Below are 21,389 nucleotides of genomic sequence, written 5' to 3' on the forward strand. Positions count from 1 at the left end.
GGTAGACGAGAAGAAATAAAGTAAAATAATTATTCAACCGTATAACGGAAAATAAATGACACTGAAAACGAGCAAAAATTGCAACAAACAGGAGTAGGACCAACGTCCCTTATGCCTCCTAGTGACGAGAACGTCATTTATCCTTATAATTAACAATTTTTATTTCAATCTTTCTACTTTTATTAAGGAAAATCACCATAATAGCCAAGACTACTGAAACGATCTGTCGAACCAGATTGATAGTTCATTTATTGATTTTCATTCATATATTGATATTCATTCCTGAAAGCTTCAGCATTTTTGGATTTATTTACATTCTAAAAGAGAAAAAGGTTAAAATTTATTTTGTTTTCAGTAAAGCGCATAACACTTTCTGATCTTTAGAAGGCATAAGGGGAAGGGGCTGCTGTTACCCCTACTTTTTTTTAATGTAATTTCTCTGCGATCTGAGTTTAACTTGATTTTTTGTTGTAATTTCTGTTCGTTTTGGGTTTCACTTATATACTAGTAGTGATTTATGTTTGCTTTAAGTTTGAATTATTATTTAACTGTATTATTTCTCGTCTTTGGTTTAATATAGCTCTTTACTTTTCTTCACAGTTCTTTTTTTGTCGGAAAGTTTTTCTAAATTATTCCGTCGTTTTTGTTTTATTTGTTTTTTTTTGTTATTGGTTAATAAAATGAATATTTCAAAAGCTTTTCTAGGTTTTGTCCTTAAGAATCAAGATTTTGGTATGCTTTTTGTATTTTGGCTGGAATTTTTCAACAAATTTCAATATTGGATGCACTATAGAACTTTGGTTGGATGAGCAGGGGGAACATAATTTAAATAAATGAATTGAAAATCTGCATAATCTTTGGGCTTCTATAGGGCTGAAGTTATTCCGACCCCCCCCCATAATGTTAAAACCTTGATTATAGACAAATATTAATAGACTATCCACTTTAAGATGCCCTGAAAGTTTCAACTTAATACCCTTAGCCGTTCCTAGGATATTGCAGGCATGTCCTTTTGACCACCTCGATACACATATTTTTTTCTTTAATTATCCCCAACAGCGTGCCCTGAAAGCTCCAACGTGTACTCTTTGTTGTTCCTAGGATATTGCACAAATGCCCTTTGGACAACCCTAGATGCGCATGGTTTCTTTTGATTTAGTTTTACATCCCCCAAAACTTCCCTTGAAAGTTTCAGCTTAATACCGTATTCCGTTCCCGAGATATTGTATCTGTGCAATTTTGACAACCTGGTTGCACTCAAACTCTTGTAATTTAATTCAGTAATAACGAAAATAGTTGTAGTTGCAGTAGTAGCAGTTGCGGTGGCAGTCGCAATTACAGTAGTAGTAATAGTAGTAAAAGTCGTAAGTTGCAGTAGTATTCGTATGTAGTATTATTAATCATAAGTAGTAATAGTAGTCGTAAGTAGTAGTTTTAGGAGTAGCAGGTAATAGTAGTAGATACAAGCTGTATTTGTAGTCTCTAGTTGTAGCAGTAATCGCAAGTAGTTGGTGTTGTAGTCGCAAGCAGTAGCAGTAGTCGTAAGTAGTAGTAGTAGTCGTAAGAAGTAGTAGTAGCCGCATGTAGTAGTAGTAGCAGCATGTAGTAGTAGTAGAAGTCGCAAGCAGTAGTAATTTTCGCAGTTGCAGTAGTAGTAGTAGAAGTCACAATTAGTGGTAGCAGTAGTTGCAGTCGCAGTAAAAGTTGTAATGGTAGTAATAGCAGTAGTACTAGTAGTAGCGCCGAAAGTCAATTCAGTGCACTTAGCCATTCCCAAGATATTGCAGATAGGTACTTCTGATAACCTAGATGCTTATGAAGTCTCTCAGTTTTACTGAAAATTCTCTCCAACATTCCCTGAAGTTTCTCCTTAATACCCATAGTCTCTTTATACACATCCTGTATCCGACATTCTCCCCTTTCTCAATAATAAATCCTATATATAAATTATGGGTGAACTGTATTAATTTACAGCTCTTGCCCCAGGGACTCTTGGGGGTTTAATCATCAGTGAAGGCATAGTTTTTAGACCTTTTGAAATGGATATCTAAAAATTTTGATCAGAACTGGGGGGATATCTAAATAGGGTGAAGGGAGAGGGACTTGTTGCCCTCCAGTCACTTTCGATTTAAAAAGGCAACTAGAACTTTCAATCGAATGAGTCTCCTTCGAAGTTTCACTACAGCTTCTTCCATGCGATGTGGTCCGGTGGAACCAAATAAAAACAAAAATGAAATGAAATAAATTATGGATAGCTCATTTTGCTCTTTACTTACAGAGTGTTATTGTGCTGCCTATAATAAGTAGTTCGTGCTAATTGCAACAATGTAAAGCTAGAAGACATAAACGTTTTTCAGTAGAGTGAAAACCTGAAAATGACAAGTCAGCTTAGGTGCAGGTTCTTTTATTTACAAACTAAATACAACTACAATATGGGTATACCCGGCTGAGAGTCTAGCTCCTATTACCAGACAACCAATAAGAAATATATAGCTTAGGAACGCATAAGAAATATATATATGAGGAGAGGACCTTTGTGGGGTGGAGTTTTCAAACTGCGAAACAAGGGAGTTTTGTTAAGGTTTACGAACTAATTGAGAAATTGTGAACAATTATAAGCTTAACAGTCTAAACAGTCAAAGTTAATTCCAAAGTAAACAAAATGCTACAAACAGATCGGCCTGATCAATCTTGTAGGATTTGTTGGAGTGGGATTTAATTCTGAGTTAGACGCAAATTCACATAGCATCTTTTGGATTGCTGCCGTTACAATTTTCAGCTAGATTATTATTCAAATTAAATAGAACCTCTTAACACTAGGATGGAATGGAGAGTAAATGGTCACCAGAGTAAACATCTTGGACGAATTTACGCTACGGAGAGTTCGAATTATGTTATTCAATTTACTGTTACGATTACCTTTATCTTAGCATGATATTTAAGCTGTTCCTAAGCAGAAGAAAAAGTTTCATTCTATTTTCTTGAAAACTGCCACTGTTAACAGGGATCTTATGTTTAGTGGGGTTTTCATGTTTTAATGCATGGAATGCTCTTAAAAAAGAATCTTAATTCTCAAAAAAATCTCTGATGGTCTAAAAGAAGTTTTGGCCGTATCAAAGGATATGTTGGCCAACCCTGATGTAGATTAATAAGGGGTAGAATTTGAATATGGTTTGTAAAACTAGTAATCATGTTTTGCTTATTCACGTTACAAAGATATAATTTAACTATTACAATTTTGTTTTCCTTTTTATATATGTTTTGTACTGCTTTGGTAGTTGTAGATGTATTTATTCTCATTATAGTTAAGGGATGTTCTTGTGTTCTATTGTGTTTTTTTCGTAAATATATCTTTCTTCTTTTGGGTTTTTCTGACTCAGATGGGGTAAGCCTCATTTTTGGTGCGGACCAAACCGTAGGTTATGTTTAAGCAATGACAATGTTGCATGTTCTATTCTACAATAAGAAAAATATTAAACACAGTTTTTCCCTGAAAAAGTTCTCTTGTATCCCTGAAAACCAGACGAAACCAATTAGTAGCATAGTCTTGTAGGAATTAAGCAAGTGAACATAACACCATCCAGCTTGATAAATCGATTTTTTTTTTTTTTTTTATTTTTTTTATACTTCGGTGTTGTTACATCTTCTTTGGGTATAATAATTTTTGGATAGAATGCACAATAGCCTAATTTTTGTTCCTTTGTGCAGGTATCTAGCAATAGTAGCTGCTCTTGCCAGTGAAGCTGACTTCATATTTTGCCCTGAATCTCCACCTCCTAAAGATTGGCCGGAAAAGCTCTGCAACAAGCTTGCTCTGGCAAGAATATTTTTTCAGTTTTATTTTGCATGCAAAAACTTTGGGTCTTTTCTAAAATAGGCTTTGTACTTCGTAAAATTTTTCTGAAACACGTGAGAAACGTAAAAATCTGTATGAATTTTGTTATGGAAAAGGTATCCATGGCAAAAAAAAAATGAATAAAAAAAGGGTAAGATCTTGTTGAACGTATCCCACTAAATTAAAATAAACAAAGACAAAAACTTTATGAGCATAACTAGAATGTATACGACTTGACAACTTATATTTAAACTAATTTCTCATACAGATGTTTATTTCTTTCAATCCATATTTTCCTTTAAAGAAAATTCGAAATGTAAATGATAAATTTGGAGACAGAATCTCCGTTTTATTCACTATATATATATATATATATATATATATATATATATATATATATATATATATATATATATATATATATATATATATATATATATATATATATATATATATATATATATATATATATATATATATTATATATATATATATATATATATATATATATATATATATATATATATATATATATATATATATATATATATATATATATATATATATATATATATATATATATGCTTTTGTATGATTATCTTGAATCAATGAAAGCTTCTTTTTTTTTTGAAAATTAAGTTTTATGGAGCTATGTTAACATTCTATTCATAAATGATCTAGAATTCTAGCCGAAGAGTTTTTCTAAAGTATGAAGTGTATTTCAGAGGAGGCCCATAACTGACCCTTAAATCTAACCTTCAGCTTGCTGCAGTCATTGGTGTCTTCCCTTTTTAAGACCTCATTTTGTCGCCTGATCTGTTAAGCATGCTTTTCTGTCCCTCAGAACCATACCGTAATTTATCAGAGGCTTGCATAATTTCTGCGAGTCCAAATCAAACAGTTCGTGGTAACGAACTGTAAGTAAGGAGCGACCCGGCTCAATGGTAACCGAAACTCTAAAAAACGGGATTTTGATACCAATAGATACATCAAAAGAATCAGATTTTAATTTTGATTTCAAATATATAAGTTTCATTAAGTTTAATTTTACCCATCAAAAGTTACGTGACTGAGAAAATTTGGCTGATTTTCGAAAAAAGGGGGAAAGACCCCCTAAAAGTTATAGAACCTTAATGAAAATCACACCATCATATTCAGCGTATCAGAGAACCCTACTGTAGAGGTTTCAAGCTCCTATCTACAAAAATGTGGAATTTTCCATTTTTTGCCACAATAAAGATCACGGATGCGTGTTTTTTTGTTTGTTTTTTTGTTTTGTGTTTTGGTGTTCTTTTCCCCAGGGGTGATCGTATCGACACCGGGATCCTTTAATCTTGCGGGTGGATACTTTCGAACGGAAACTAAAAGCTTTAGTTCCCTATTTAATTGACCAAAAAAAATGGAGAGAGCTTAGACCCCCTCCGTCATTTATTATTTTACCAAAGTCTTCTGATCAAAACTTTTAGATAGCCATTTTGTTCAACATGGTCGAAAATATGATAAAAATGTCTTTTAGGATGACTTGATCCCCCAAAGTCCCCAGGGGGAGGGCTGAAAGTTATGAACTTTACTCAATGTTAACAAATAGTATTGGTTATTGGGAAGTATACAGACTTTTTCAGTGGAGATTTTTTCTGGGAGGTGGGGGAAGGCGCGGGGCGGGGGCAATAGGGAAGGATCTTTCCATGAAGGCAGTTGTCAGGGGGGCAGGGACAGTGCGATGAAGGGGGTGCCGGATTTCCCAGCATTATTAAAGAAAAAGATCAGGAATTAAATAAAAAAAAAACAAGTTTTTCAACTGATCAACTGATTGTGATTGAGAGGTAATTTTTAAAGAACTGGAAAAAAAATTCGAATTATAGTTTAAAGAGCAGGGTATTGACTAGGGGGCGAACCCCCTAATATACGTGTTAAAAATTTATGAATATAGAAGTTCGTTACGTAAGTTAATTCTAAGTTACGTATATTTATTACTAATAAAAACGTTCGTAAATAAAATTAAACAAGTTTCGAGAAAGCCATTTAACCAAATATAATATGCAAATTTTGTTTTAATTATTCATGTACGGTGAGCCAAAATCAAAACCTGCATTAATTCAAAAACGTTCAAAAATTAAATAAAAAAAACAAGTTTTTTAACTGAAAGTAAGGAACGACGTTAAAACTTAAAACGAACAGAAATTATTCCGTATATGAAGGGGGCTGTCCCCTCCTCAACGCCTCGCTCTTTACGCTAAAGTTTGACTTTCTCACAACTCTATTTTTTTAAACAATAAAAAAACTTTAGCGTAAAGAGCGAGGCGTTGAGGAGGGGACAGCCCCCTTCATATACGGAATAATTTCTGTTCGTTTTAAGTTTTAACGTCGTTCCTTACTTTCAGTTAAAAAAACTTGTTTTTTTTATTTAATAACATTATAATAACAACATTTGTACTACGTTACTTTTGAAGAATTTCCATTTATTGAGTTTTCAGAGTCACTACTGGTTTTAACTACATTCAGTCCCTGTCCTAATGCTTGTATATAAGCCTTAGAGTATTTATTATATATATATATATATATATATATATATATATATATATATATATATATATATATATATATATATATATATATATATATATATATATATATATATTATGTATATATGTATATATATATATATATATATATATATATATATATATATATATATATATATATATATATATATATATATATATATATATATATATATATATATATATATATATATATATATATATATATATATATATATATATATATATATATATATATATATATATAACATAATATGTATCACAGTACAAAGCCATCGGCTTTTTTTAGTTAGATTCTAGAAAGAACAAAAGTATATTATCTTTATGACGTCATGTTGTATTAGGATATAATATCCCTTGGCAAAAGATACGTGTGCTGCACCATCTTGTATCTGACGATACAGTTTTTGTCAAAAATTGCATCTTATTAAAGATTACGCTTTGTTATCTAAAAAAGTATGTATAGATATGGTAATTCCCTTTCAAGTGAGCTTCAAGTGAACTGTGTTATTCCAATGCCTCGCTAGCAGTGGAGAAGAAAAGAGACAAGAAAATAAGAGGGCTCACTATTATTATCCAAGCAAAAGAGTGACTTCCTTTTTTGTTCAAGGTGGGGATGTAAGTTTCCTGTATGGCGTTTTTGAAAATCATGATTCCTATAGCGAAGCTTTTATTTCGATCTGACACTATTTTTTTTTTCAGACTACCCTTCGACATTCCCATAATTTTGTTTTTGCAATAAACTTTTACCATAAGGATTCATCGAAATCATGGTGGTTACCATTCCTGAATCAGCTTCAAATGACATTTTTTTTCTCACTTAGCAGTTCTTAAAAAAAAAAAAAAAATTAATTTGTTGATTTCTAAGGGCCCAACTTTGTTCTTTACTAAATTTCTCAACAGATCATTCTTACAGACGTTGATATGTTGACGCTAATTGAAAAGATTGCACCCATAACGTTCCACTTGGGAAATTGCACCCCAACAGTTGCACCCGTAACAGTTGTCATTCAGACATACACAAAAATAGAATCATATTTAAGAATTTTCACGATTTCAGTTTTCGGTCCATGCAGTTCTCCACAGCTGTTATTTTCAATATGTACCATTATTCATAGAATACAGACTTTCATGGTGGTAAAGAGTGTCTTTTCGCCCTAGTTGATTTTCTTCTTTTAGACTTTCCTTGTTTTGTGTCTTTCGGACGTTGTTATCACCCTTGTTTGGTCGCTGCTGATGCTTAAGCTGTGTCTTAATGTCTGAGCCCTAAAGCGCACCTTTCTCATTCACTTATGATCCGTTCAATTTCTCATAATTTCTACAGCGTTGTTTACAATCTTTTCGTAGCTGACGATCATTTATGAAGGCAAAAGTTAAATTTGTTTGCGATTATGTAATTTGCAGAAGTAGAACAATTTACACCTTCTCTTTGAAGAAACTTACAGATTTCTTTTGCTTCCTATTTTCATTAGAGCTTAACGGTCATATATTATTGCTGGAATCGTGAGAAGACGATCTACACATAGCGGCTAATGCAACTGAATCACGAAGAAATATTCTTTGTTTGCATTTTCTTTGTTTGCAAATATTCTCGTATGTTTGCATTTTCGCAATAATTCGACTTGAAAGGTCATCGGTTTCGTGTTGAATCCAATCACCAGATGCTTGAATATTCTTTTCTACTGAGATGTTATTCAAAAACATCTCCATTTTAAAACGTCGACTCGCCTTTGTTCTTTGACGCTTTTTTTCCTTGGTCAATTTTTTGTATTGTTTCTTCAATATCATCTGGCCATAAATATCCCGAAAAATACGGAAGGCTCGTAGGAAGACTTACATTGTCGTCAACGGTTTGTGTTCGGGTGTCTTAATTGTCAAAAATAACTCCCTTGTTGATTCCTCTATCTAAAATCCTTTTATACCATTCTTGGAGTCTTTTGTCATCAGGGATTTTTGTTCAGGTGGCTAATGACCAAAAATGTAGCCCTCTTCATATTTATCTGGAGGACAAGCCCAGATATGTGCTGTAATGAAACCCTTTCTTTCTACATAGTCGAAGTATTCAAGTAGAATTTCTTGGCAAACATGGGTTTTCAGTTTTTTAGGTTTGAAAAAAGGAAAGGAATCTAAATACGCTATATACACTCTTCTTGTATTTGGCTCTGGCGAATCGGAGCCATATTCCTGAACGTTCATTCCAAAGAAACATACATCATCACCATCAATTCTTTGAAAGGCAAATAAAACTTTCAATTTGTATGGAAATGATTAAGGTGAATCCCCATGCTTCCCGCAAAATATATTTTTCATTTCAGGTCCAACTTGAACAACCTGATTGGCTAAAAACACAACACGAATGAAAACTTCTCCAGCTCTTTTTTGCTTTTTGAGGAAACTATTTGCCCTAGTTTCGAGGAAAGTATCTAACTCTGTTTTCGGTAATTGCATAGCAGTAAATTGATTTTTTCTTTCAATCTCAAACAGTCTCGAACGTGAATACGCCTCCCCAAATGGGTTCAAAGTAAAGAACAGAATTGATGCATTTTACGACTACAATCCATACATTCAATCCTTCGCTTATTAGTACAAATTGATTTTTCGTAACTGTTGTTGAAGACTGAGAGTTTATTTTGGGTAGTGTCACTATATTTCCTTTACTTTGATCGAGACAGGATGGATAATAGACATATTTATTTTCAAAACTATAGTAGAATGCATTCCCGGGAATAGAATAAGTATGTGTCAAGACAATTCCGACGGTGCAACAAAAACATACTTACGTTCACATCAATAGCCCAGCGACTGCATTGCCGAATCGACTTCTTGGTCAAGTACTTCACATAGCTTGACGGAGTGTTTGTAGACTTGAGATGTTTTCCTGTTGCCCAGTGGAGCTTTTTCAAACGTCTACCAAACGTCGTCGACAAATTCCCAGGGATCTTTATACTGCCCCGTTTCAATTATCTTCTATATACTGCCCAAATGTAATTTATGTGTTGTCAAGTCTTCTGGATTTGTCTTTGAAATAGCACAGTATACTCTGTTTATGTGTCTTAACTGACTCGTGGAACGGCGATGAATTTGAATTTTGGCTCTTCTTTGGATCTTCAACATTGGCATTAGAGTCCGGTATATTCTTTCTGGCATAAATGCAGTCTTACCGAGAAGAAGCTCTGTAAGATGGGAACTACCAGATTTATGTCTTTTGTAACCAGGTTCTTCATCAGTCATAGTGTTTTTTCACTTCCTTGCTTTTTCGTCCATTCCTTTAGAATTTATTAAGTCACCATTCACTACCAGACCATTTGATTATGGCTGCATATCACCAACTTGGTCCGGGGCAGGGGGGGTAATGAGTTTAAGTTTTTTTTTTGTTTAGTTCCATTGTACTGGTGTTCTAAATGGTAGTGCAGCTGGGGCTCTTTTTTTCACTAATTGGAAAATGGAAACTGTCAGATTTATGTCTTTTGTTAAAAAAAAATCTCATTTACTGCACTATCAGCACCTGACCCCTTATCATTTTTTTTAATCCTCTTAGTACTTTCTCTAACTCTTCTTCGCAAAATAAATTCGTCTTCACTTCAAAATTGTCACATACTTTTTAATTCTTTTCTATACCATTTCCTGTAACTTTATCACGATTAAGCACATTCTATTCCCTCTTAATTTTGTAACATGCCAAAACAGTATTTTACTTTTATGCCATCTGGCTGCATCTTCCAGATCTTCAGCAATATTACGCATGGCCTCCACTCTGCACTTTGTTAGATCATATGTTTTATCTACTTTTCTTACATTCCTCTTATTTTCATATGAACTATCACTCAAATACTTCTTGTATAAGTCCCTCCTCTTCTCCACTAGATTTAAAGCATTTTCACTAATATTCCTAGCGGCGTTTCTAACCTTTCTCCCTATGGCACCATCTGTTACTTCACAAACTATTTTGTACTGGTGTTCTAAATCGGACTACAACTGGGGCTCTTTGTTTTCATTATTTGGAAGATGGAAGCTATCAGATTTATGCCTTTAATTTCAAAAACTTTTTTACTGTACTATCAGCACCTGACCCCTTCTTATTTATTTTTAATCCTTATAGTACTGTCTTTAACTTTTCCTCGTAAAATAAATTTGTCCTTGCCTCAAAATTGTCAAATACTTTTTCATTCTTTTTTGTACCTTTTCCTGTAACTTTATCACGATTACGCACATTCTATTCCCTCTTAATTTTGTAACATGCCAAAACAGTATTTTTCTATTGTGCCATCTGGCTATATCTTCCAGATCTTCAGCAATTTTATTCATGGCCACCACTTTGCATCATGTTAGATCATATTTTTTATCTATTTTCCTTACATTCCTCTTGTTTTCATATGATCTATCATTCGAATAATTCTTGTATAAGCCCATCCTCTTCTCCACTAGATTTGAAGCATTTTCGATAATATTCTTAGCGTCGTTTCTTACCTTTCTCCCTGAGACACCATCTGCGACCTCACAAACTATTTTACTAATATTATTTCATCCGTCTTCTATACTGTTAAATTCAAGACTCCAGTTTAATATTCGACAATTCCTGGAGATTTTCCCCCGAATTTTCATCCCGAGCCCACAGACGTCATAACTTCCCGGAAGGTTTACACTAACATAACCAAAAAGGTCGGCCGCCTTACATCATGTAAGTACTATGTTAACTTATGGGCGATTCTATGACCAAATTGTGTATTGTTGTAACTAGATTGCTGTGTTATTGGTTTTTCACTTTCTCCAATTAGGCTTTCAACCTTCTGGACAATGCATGGTCCAGCTTTGTCCTTTTTTTGATTGGAGGGTGTCATTTGTTTCGTTTGTTTCTCATTTTCCCCCTTTGTTTGTTTCCCCCTTTCTCATTTGTTTCGATGACACTTTTAAACTTTTCTGGAATGCAAAATTTTGTGATTGATTTTCTCTTTTCCCCTGTTAGGCCTCAAACTTTTGAGCAAATGAAAGTAAAATTCTGTCCTTTGCCTTGGATTGGAAAATGTTTTGGCACCCCGTTTCTCATTTGTTTCAATGACTCTTCGAACCTTTTGCGGAATGCAACATTAGTTTTCTATTTTGCGGAATGCAAAATAACCTTTTGCGGAATGCAGTCATTAGTTTTCTATTTTCTCCAGTTAGACCTCCGAACTTCTAGACATGTGACGGTACAATTGTGTCATTTGATTTGGATTGGAGCTGTTTAGGGTGTCTTAAGTTCAAAACCATGTTGAAGTGGCCATGGCATTCAAGCAAAGATGAACGTGACGAACGCCCATTTTGAAATGTCCTTGTCCTAAGTTTAACTGTTTAAATACCAAACTGATTTCAATCGACATTTGACTGCTACTCTTTATTTTATTATGAAAATTACATTCAGTTTCATACTTTTATTCTAGTTAAACGAAAAAGTGCACAATTCAAATTGTGAAGTTTTACTCAGTAAAAGGTATACCATAAAATACTTATGCCCTCTGGCTCCATCTTAGGTCTATTCATTCCTGAAAACGGGAAGTTTTGCCTGTATATTCAACTATCAACACTTTTCTTTTCGTGTAAAATTATCCCCTTTATTACCACACTGAATCGTGAAGACCAACAAGCGGAAAATTTTCGATATCTACAAAAAGCAGAACCAAACGTTTATACACCCCAAATATAGGCAAGCATTACACATTTAGGAGTGCAGCACATCCATTTGCTACTGAACAAATATAGGCACATTATGGGGTAATGAGTGTATGCCAAAATTAAGTAAAAAACGTGATTTTTATAGTCAGAAGAAAAAAAGATTTTATTGATATTTCAATAGTCAACTAAAGGATGAATGCAGTAAAATAGAATAGCCTAATTGATCAAAAATATTCTCCTGTTGGCAAGTCAATTAGCCTAAATAATAATTGCAAGTGTTTAATTTTGAAGGACTTTAATAATAAATCTTTTAATGCATAGCTTATATTTTTTGCCGTTCATCGATATACACATTTCCTTTAAATCCTATTTGGAAATAAGATATCAGGGTTAAATCCTTGCATAGTTTTAATCATTCAGGTCCTGTCTTTTGCTGCAGCAACCACGGAACATAATTCCGCTCATTTTGTACTGAATTTTTACACACGTTCTTAATTTTTAAACTCGGCACCTGTTAAGTGTAAAAACTGCATACCTATATTGAACATCATTTATATTAAAAGTTGAGCTCTCGGGTTTTCCCAGTTTTCTAAGACGTATATGGATGTGTAACATTCTACTGAACCAATGTAAAAGAATCACATTTGGCTTTTATTGTCCTTGGTACTTTATTATTATTATTAAATACATTATTTCTGTAAAATTGGGAACTTTTGATCCAACATTTTAACACGAAATCCATATTTTTTTTTTATTGTCCGAATCTTCTCATCAATTTACTCACATGTCCCTTGTCTTCAAAAATGGGTTGATATATAACCAACAATCATTTACTTATTTGCTCGAAGAATGCTTCGTAGATTATTATGAATGCTGGCAAAAATAGAAACGAAGTAAGTTGAACGAAAATATTCGATGTTTGAAGTCTGGGTTGAAATTCGTTATCCCTAAGTAACAATTGCAAAGAGGAATTTATTTTATTTGAAATTTTCAAACATCATAATAAGTGTAGTATGCTTTTTGCCAAAAAGAAAAATATCACCGTCAAAAATCCTACTGAATATGTTTCGTCTACTAACATCTACCAAGTTTTATTATGGTTCGAAATTTTAAAATGTAGTGATTTGAGTCCTCTGATGAGGCAAGGGGCAAGTCTTTCATGATTTTTTTGGGGAAGTCTTTTAATCACTCGCAAAAACATGTTTTCTACAACCTCCCTATTTTTAAAGAAAGATATCCAAATTATTGACGACAGCTTTGCTTTGTTGCTCTTATAGGTGAGCAGTTTTTCTCTCTCACTTACTTTTATGCATCTACATCTGCTTGTTTCTTTTACTTCTGCTATTACTACTACTACTTCTACTGTTCGGCGTCTACTTGTCACTTTTAGAAAGAATTCCTTGGTGCGTTTCTTAGTAACATTTGTCTTAAAAAAAATAGTCCGTGTCTTCCAATGTTACACAGAAAAAGGGGTAAAATAAAACTCACTGTAATTTTTGATCGACATTTGGTTTCTGTTTGTTTGGTGATGATGAAGAGACTCTGAAGCTTTTGCTTTAATCCATCCTTTTATTTCAGATTTGTGTTTTGTTGTCTTTTTTGCCTTTTTTGCATGCTTGTTATGTCGAAAGTTTTTCTAGATACCTAGCTCTTGCTGCGTCCCTTGCCTCTGAGGCTGATTATGTTTTCATTCCTGAGTGGCCCCCTGAAGTTGATTGGCCCTCCAGAATGTGCAAGAAACTTAGTTCGGCATGTATCTTTTTCATTTTTTTTTTCATTGCTCTTTTCCTTAAATCTATCTGTTGTTTATTTTTCTTCATTGTTTAGGTTAAATAAAAAAGATAAAGATTGAAACTACTATAATTCCACCTTCATAATTAACATTACGCATTAAATTTTTCCAGTTTGGAAGAATCAATGAATTAATTGACCCTATATACTAGAAGAAAAGCTGTAGTCTGTTTAGAGATAATCTTTAACTACTCAGAAAATTTGAGGAGAAATAGTCGGAATGGCTTGACATGAGTTGTCATTTCCAAAATTAAAGTTTTCTCATCTATGCCTCCTAACGTCAGATTGAAAACTAATTAAATCAAAAATCAACTATAAAAAATATCGTTGACAAAAAGCTGTTCCAAAATACAAGTGACAGAAACCTTTTCAGGGGCTCAAGAAATGCCGTTTAGTCTTTCTTGGGTGGAGAGGAGCACCTGACTTGACAATAAATGGCTTCAAATCCAGATGAATCCTTGAACACGAAACCTCTTTGATGTTGGCCAGTTGTTTTATCAATTCAAATTCTTTTTTTAATTTTCAAATAATAGTCTTTTACTGAAGCAGAACTTAAATGGAGTGCTCATTATTAAACTGGATCTAGGTAAATATGGAGGGGTCCGTTTGCGATAAGAGCGATTATTATGTTCGGAAAGAGCTTAAATAAAGGCATCGAGTGGTATATTCACTTTATTTGTTGGTCAGAAATGTGGACTGCTCCATATTTACCTACATGAAACTTAGAAAAGGAATAACTCTTGAGATATGAGATTCCCAAAGCGATGTGATGAAAATATACCCTATTCGTGATTCATTATGAAAGGGGAAATAACTTGTACCATTTAAGCGACGGCTGAAATATCTTGGTCAGTGCTTGATATTTTAATATTTAATCCGCAAATGCATATTCAAGGTTTATAACAAAGATCCCTCACAATAAAATATCATCACAATAACTACTTATTGCCCCCGCCCCCCAATATTTGACTCGTGTGACTGGCTTTATTTCTCCCTTTTAAGTACTAATGGTATTCTTCTAATGCTTTGCTTATTCATAAACATGCTCAACGATAAATAAGTAGAGACCCTTAAAAACCCCTAGAGGCTTGTCAGTAGAGTGAGAGTCTTCACACGAATCATGAATTGGTTGGCAGTAATCTGAAGCTTTGCTATGTTTCTTGCCTTTTTCTTCAATATATGTGCCATGTAGGATTTATCGTAAGTATTTTTAAAAAAATAAAGTACAGTGTATATCGTTAAGATACCAAAAAATAATTATTTTGTGATAATAAAAAATTTATTTTTAAATATTTTCAACGGAGCCAATTTCGCTTTTTCAATCTGAAGATAAGAATGCACAAAATATAACAAAATAAAGAAGAAAAAACGTAAATAATAAGTGTTTAACTTAAGCCAAAACATAAAACAGGGAGAAATGGAAATCAGAAGTCTTGAAGAATAACTCCCTTTTAATGAGATTTTTTTTTTCTGTTTAAGCTGTTTGTTTATTTAGTGGAAGTGTGGCTTAATTTCGCTCATACAATTGCTTAAAATCTGAATGTACTTATTGTAAGAAAATTTCAATGTTTTCTGCATTAATCTTAAAATCGTCACTATGCTGTGGAGCAGTTTGCTATAAAAAAAAAAGCAAAAAAAAAAACGGAATTGGTTGTTTAATTATTTTCACCTGCTCCAAGGGACCCAAATACGCTTTCCAGTCTAAACACAAATCATACAAATGGTGTAACAAAAGAAAAATAAACATCCTTCTAAAGTGTTAATGGAAGAATGAATATAGCAACACAAACAAGGAATTAGAAACTGGAGAGATTTTAAAGAATGTTGTCAATTAGCCTCTCTATTTAGTTCATGTTTTGTGTTTAAGTTGTTATTTGGACTGTATTTTCTTCTCTGAAGTTGCGGATAGAACTTTTTTTTTGCAATGCATTGTTAATAACCAATGCAGTACTTGCGTTCGCTGTGTTTTTTTTAGTCTTCTGTGCTGTTTGTGTATGTTCGCTTAAAGAGCTATCTTCTTCGTGAAGTATTGATTTATTTTCTCTACTAATTGATTCGCATCTTAAATAGGAAAGAGAAGCTGGACAAAGGCTAAATATCATCATTGTCTCTGAGGGTGCTGTTGATCGAGACGGCAATACTATCACTTCTGAAATGGTGAAAGACGTAGTTGTCAAAAATCTACAGCAAGACACAAGAATCACTGTCTTAGGTCATGTTCAACGGGGAGGAAGACCTTCAGCTTTCGACAGAGTCCTTGTAAGTTTTTTTTATGGGATCTTTCTGTCTTTTAGCTGGACATAAAAGAGTGGAGCTGTTCTGGCGTTGTGAGTCATTTCTTCGTCTCCCTTCAACCGTAAGTTTCCTTCTCTGTCCGGATTCCCGGGAGGAACACCCTGCAAGTGACGCTTCATAGAGGTGTCCTGTCTTCCACGAGGTCATCTAACCAGATCCATGAATGTAAACAGCGTTATAGGCTGAAATTACGGATGAAGGATGATAGGTCCCAGAAATCGAACCTTGGTAATCCGTTTGATGCCAATTGAAAATCAAGACGCCCTCCAATGAGGTGTAAAGACTTCCTAAGAGCAGATTTAGGGGAAGTAAGAACTGCATAGGAAGGACTAAAGAGTGAAGTTCAAAACAAGGTTGAATGAAAGAAAAATTTAACCAGCTGTCTTGGTCTTTGGTAGCCAGGAGCTGTGATAAATTGTCAGTAATAGCAGAAGTAGCAGTAGTAGCTTTTTTTTTTTTTTTTTTTAGTGGACAGCAAATGGAATCAACTACTACTAACCAAATGCCTCTTTATTATGGTTTGTTCCAGAGGTGTCAATTCACGAAAATGCACCAGGGGGGGGGGATATATATTTTAAGATCGATAGGGGGAACATTTTTTTTTAAATCTTTTCAATTAAAATACAAAATAAAGTGTTTTTTGCCACAAATACGAAGACAAAGATAAATTCAAAATCTAGGAGTGGGGGAGGGCATTCGAGCCAACAAGAATAAATTATAACCCATGGTACTTTTAGATGTAAATATCTAAGTTAAAATGTTGAAATTAACGATTTTATCTGCACAAAAAGTATTCGGTCCGCTGAGAAAGAAATTAAATCCATTATACTTTTCTAGTAAAATTGCTAAAATGTTCAGTTCTGAAAATTTTAACTCTATAGTAAGCATTTAATGCACCAAGAATAAAATCAAAAATCCACAATTTTTGCAGATGTAAATATTTAAAGTTGAAGGGATTTTTTCTTTTTGAATTTTACCTAACCTAACCTAGCCTTTGGAAATTGGAAATTCCAATTTCTAATAGATTTGTAAATTCCAGAAACTATTCAATCCATCGAGAATAAAATTAAAACCCGTAATACCTTTGGATTTAAGTATTATAAGTTAAAATGTTGATGTTGACGAATTTTAGCTGTACAGGAAGCATGCGACCCACCAAGAATAAAAATCATAATACGTTTAAATTTAGTATTCTAAGTATATGTTTAAATCGGGGAATATTAGCTTTACAGAAAGTTTCCTGCCCACAAAATAGGAAACATTTCAAAAAGATTAATGTTCTGACTGCCCGAAAAAATTAAAATAAAAACTGTTTGCCATGCCTCCATAAATTTCGGAAAAGTAGAAGAAAAAAAAAGTTCGAAAGGGCCCAGAAAATTATTAACATTAGAAGGTATAACTCTTTTCTATTATTTATGCAATAGACTATGAAATTTTTAAAGTTTTAGCTTTATAGGAGGTATTGAACCTGTAACAAAAGGAATTCTTGATTTTACTAATTATCCAGCCCTTAAAAATTGATTTATAATGTATTACGAACTCACAAAAAGTTTTATTATCTTTAAATTTAATTATTGTAAGTTACAATAAAAAAAGTTTGAAGAATTCTGGTTTACAGGGAGCATCCAGCCTGCCAACAATTTAACTATAACTTATTGAGAACGTGTATCTCGTAGAAATTTGTTAAAACCTCTAATGCTTTTATATTTGATAATTCTTGGTTATCACGAGATACAGTATCTTGGGTTTGGTATTTAAGCTAGATTTGGAAATTCCAGAAACCTTAGCTCTACAGAAATATTCTGATTCTCAAAAAAATAAGCTCTAAGTTACAGAATGCATCTAACACATGTAGCCTTCGATGTTGGCTCTTCTGATCATTGCGAAGTAGTATTCGCCAAGTGTAGGATTGTTGACGCACCTGCAGGTAACGTGAGCGAGATTTAGACCATCGTGAGACAGATTAGTTTTACCCCACAGACGTTCGAAGCTGTTGCTATGGTAATCCTGCGAATTACCAGAGGAACCGCAGGTTCGTACATTTGGTTTTGCACTCGGTCGAATGGCCATTGGTGCGAGGCTACGTCCGTGCGATTATACCTGAAAGCCTCTGAAGGTAGAATCTGTGCTGGAGTTCACAACGATACCGTGCGTTCGAACTCACTGGTGGCTGAACGTAACCTTGTCCTTGAGCTTTTAGCAACGGGGTGCTAGCGTTTCATAGCGAAGGTTCGGCGGTTGCTTGCCCTCGGGAAACGGTGACAGGGCAGTTTTACTGTCGAATAAATCAAATATTCCATAAGGCTTAATTCCAAAATCACTTGTAGACGACTTGGTTACCGGCCGGGGTGTTGTAAACGGTAGTGCAGTAATTTACGCTGTGATTTGCTTAGACTGAGCGTACGACCAAGAGATTTATCTTGCCAGCGGGCAAGTCCCCCAAATTCTCTTGAATGTATTCAGTGTTGGTCGTGAGGAGCGTGTAGAGAGTAGTGTTTCTATCCATTTTATGGGTAGGAGGCTTAGGTTGATTCGGAAAGAGTGTCAATACTCGACAAATGCCTGAGAATATCTTGACACGGGCAGTGACCGGGAATAAACACACAATATTCCCGTCTCTGTCTATGTGTTTAACTAAAGCCCAGGCGGTAATTTTGATCTTTTTTTTTTTTTCCTTTTTTTCTTTTTTTTTGGCAACACTAATTTTTTTACATTTGATTATTCTTGATTATCACTAGATACAGTGTCTTGGGTTTATTTTTTAAGCTATATTGGGAAAATAGAGAAATCTTAGCTGTATAGAAATTATCTTATTTCCAAAAAATGAAACTCCGACTTACAGAATGCATCCAACCCATGCAGCCCACAAAAGATAGAATTACAGATCACAATATTTTATGTTTAATACCTTCACGACGGAAAAATTCAGGATTTTTAGCTCAGGAAGTCTCAGGAGGTACACGACAGTCACCGTGCTGGAAGCGTGGAGCCTGAAAACACTGACCATTTATTCATGTATGTCCCAGGGTATATTGAATTGAAGTTACAGATATGTAAACAATTAAAGTGGTTAAGTATCTCCTGGCGTGCAATGAGCGGATTAAACATGTAACGACAGAAAATGATCCTATTTCTCAATAATGTTTTAGGCCTGTCGTATGGGCGCTGAAGCTGTTTTGGCTCTTATGGAAGCGGAAGCCGAAACTGAACCATGCGTTGTTTCGTTAGACGGGAATCAAGCCGTTCGACTTCCCTTAATGGAATGTGTCAAAAAGACTCAGGCGGTGTCGAAAGCTATGAGTGAACAAAATTGGGATCTAGCTGTCCAGCTAAGAGGAAGGTAGGGTTTTTATTACTATTATTATTATTATTATTATTTTGTAATGCACAAAGGGGTGATAGAGATGCATATGCTTTCCAGATGTTTTCTTATTCTTTTGGGAAGAAAAGAAGAGGTGCTGGAAGACTTAGTTTAACGGACGATTTAATCAGTTGAAACTTAGAGTTTTAGAACTCCAAGAAAATAAATAATTTTTTTTTGGTGGTGGATTGATCTATGCTTTGCAATAGGGGCCCGGGGTTCGATCCCAGCTGCCGTAAGGTTTGGCAACAGGCTTGCACATGTCCAAAAAAAATACCTGCCACTGAAGCAATAATTGTCGATGCCCTATGTCAATGACCCTATAAGACATTCATCCTTCATTTCTTGAAATACAGTTGCAATAGAAACATTTGTCTGGAAATCACCCTCCTCAACTACGTATTTTACTGCGAATTGTTTCCAGTTTGTAACTTTTATTTTAATAAACCATTTTTTAAATTCAAAATCAATAGAAAAAAGGGTCTTTTTAACTAATTTAACTATGGGAAGCTAAAAAACTTGTTCAAAGAGACTTCTTACAGTTGTAGTCAATGTAAAAAACCTTTCTATAGAATTTATACGGTTAAATTCCATTTTTTTTTTTTGTCATTTGAGATGAAAAACCCTATAGAATTTGACTCGAAATTAGGGTGAAGTTGCATTAGAAAGACGAGACAAAATTTAAAAATAACATTGCTGTTCACTTTTTTTCAGTTGAAAAAATCTCTCATTGAATTTTATGGGACTGCAGGTACTATAGCGACTTGCAGTAGTGTGTGAAGAGTAGTGTGCCTTTTTTTCAGTCTTTTACCAGGCTAAGGGACCTTTTTACCAGGTGGTTTGAATTTGCGATGAATAAAATAAAAAGGTAAAGGATACATTACTCGACCTAACAGTCCCTTTCAGCGGTGTTAATATTTGTTTCTTCGCCCTTCAGACAGTTAAGTTCAATGGAGGGGGGGGGGGGCTAGCCATCCTCTGCTTTCACGCATCTGCCTTGTTTGCCTTCTGCGAATATTTTCCATTTTTTCTTTTGATTGTTTTGAACGGTCGAACAAAAAAATTGAAATTTAATGCTAGGCTACTAAAGGTTTGATTGTATTGAACATTTGCTATAATAATCTAATAACTACCTGTAATCATGAATTTTGTTCCGATGGGTCGGTTTGCTTTTTAAAATTATACACACCAAAAATTATACACTGGCACGTGCTTTGCCTGGTGGAAATCGTCATATGTATTGCGAGAAGGGTGGGGAAGAAGGGTGCCTAGCGTGCCGTAAAGAGGGATGGAACAAGTTGTTTTCTGAAATATGCATCGGCAGGTGAAGAATGCTTTGTCCAGTGGTTTCTTGTGTATTTAATTTATTTTTGTAAATGGACTCGTTTTTTAAAATTAGTGCAGTTTTTTTTTGTTAAATCCGTGAACACATGAGACTGCACTTGATGGATAATACTTACTGCACTGCTTTGAACAAAACAGAAAATGTTGCCTAAATTTAAAAAATTACTCTTTAAAAATTTGTAAGTCGTTAAATATGCTATGAAGTAGAAAATATACAAGAAAATACGTGACAAAAAAAATTATCGTGATACACTCGTAAGACAGCACTAGTTGCCATAAAAAAAAGAGAGAATTCGGATGTTTCTTCAATGTTTTGCTTGATTCCACCGATCCTTGATTTAGGATCATGGCACATTGTTGAACTTTTGAGAAACATAGGTGAACTTGTCTTTGGAATCTATCTACTAGAAGCTTTAATTTCCGGAAATTCTAGTTTCCCAGTAAATATTTTCTGATATCGAGGGTCAAATTATGGAAGAATCTTATTACCTTCAAAAATTCTAATGTTCTGTGTTTATTTTCTACTTTTTTTAGTTTTATGTATCACTAATAT

General features: G+C 34.0%; 1 protein-coding gene and 1 pseudogene across 5 annotated transcripts in view; one reads left to right on the forward strand and one right to left on the reverse strand.

The window, feature by feature from the left end:
* Positions 1-21,389, forward strand: part of Pfk (ATP-dependent 6-phosphofructokinase) — a 119,929-nt gene that overhangs the window by 32,612 nt on the left and 65,928 nt on the right. For 4 of the 5 annotated variants that reach the window (XM_089107064.1, XM_089107067.1, XM_089107066.1 and 1 more), the window contains exons 5-7: positions 3,709-3,817; positions 15,907-16,095; positions 19,281-19,471. In XM_089107064.1, the coding sequence (XP_088963190.1) occupies positions 3,709-3,817; positions 15,907-16,095; positions 19,281-19,471 (489 nt within the window). Of the gene's footprint in view, positions 1-3,708; positions 3,818-13,685; positions 13,795-15,906; positions 16,096-19,280; positions 19,472-21,389 lie in introns of all 5 variants that reach the window. The other variant, XM_089107065.1, reaches the window with a different exon arrangement.
* On the reverse strand, positions 8,108-8,844 carry LOC148939439 (histone acetyltransferase p300 pseudogene; annotated as a pseudogene).

Source organism: Artemia sp. Qi Xiang Cuo, chromosome 21 (genome assembly GCF_049724085.1).
Source record: "Artemia sp. Qi Xiang Cuo chromosome 21, ASM4972408v1, whole genome shotgun sequence".
Classification (NCBI taxonomy): domain Eukaryota; kingdom Metazoa; phylum Arthropoda; class Branchiopoda; order Anostraca; family Artemiidae; genus Artemia; species Artemia sp. Qi Xiang Cuo.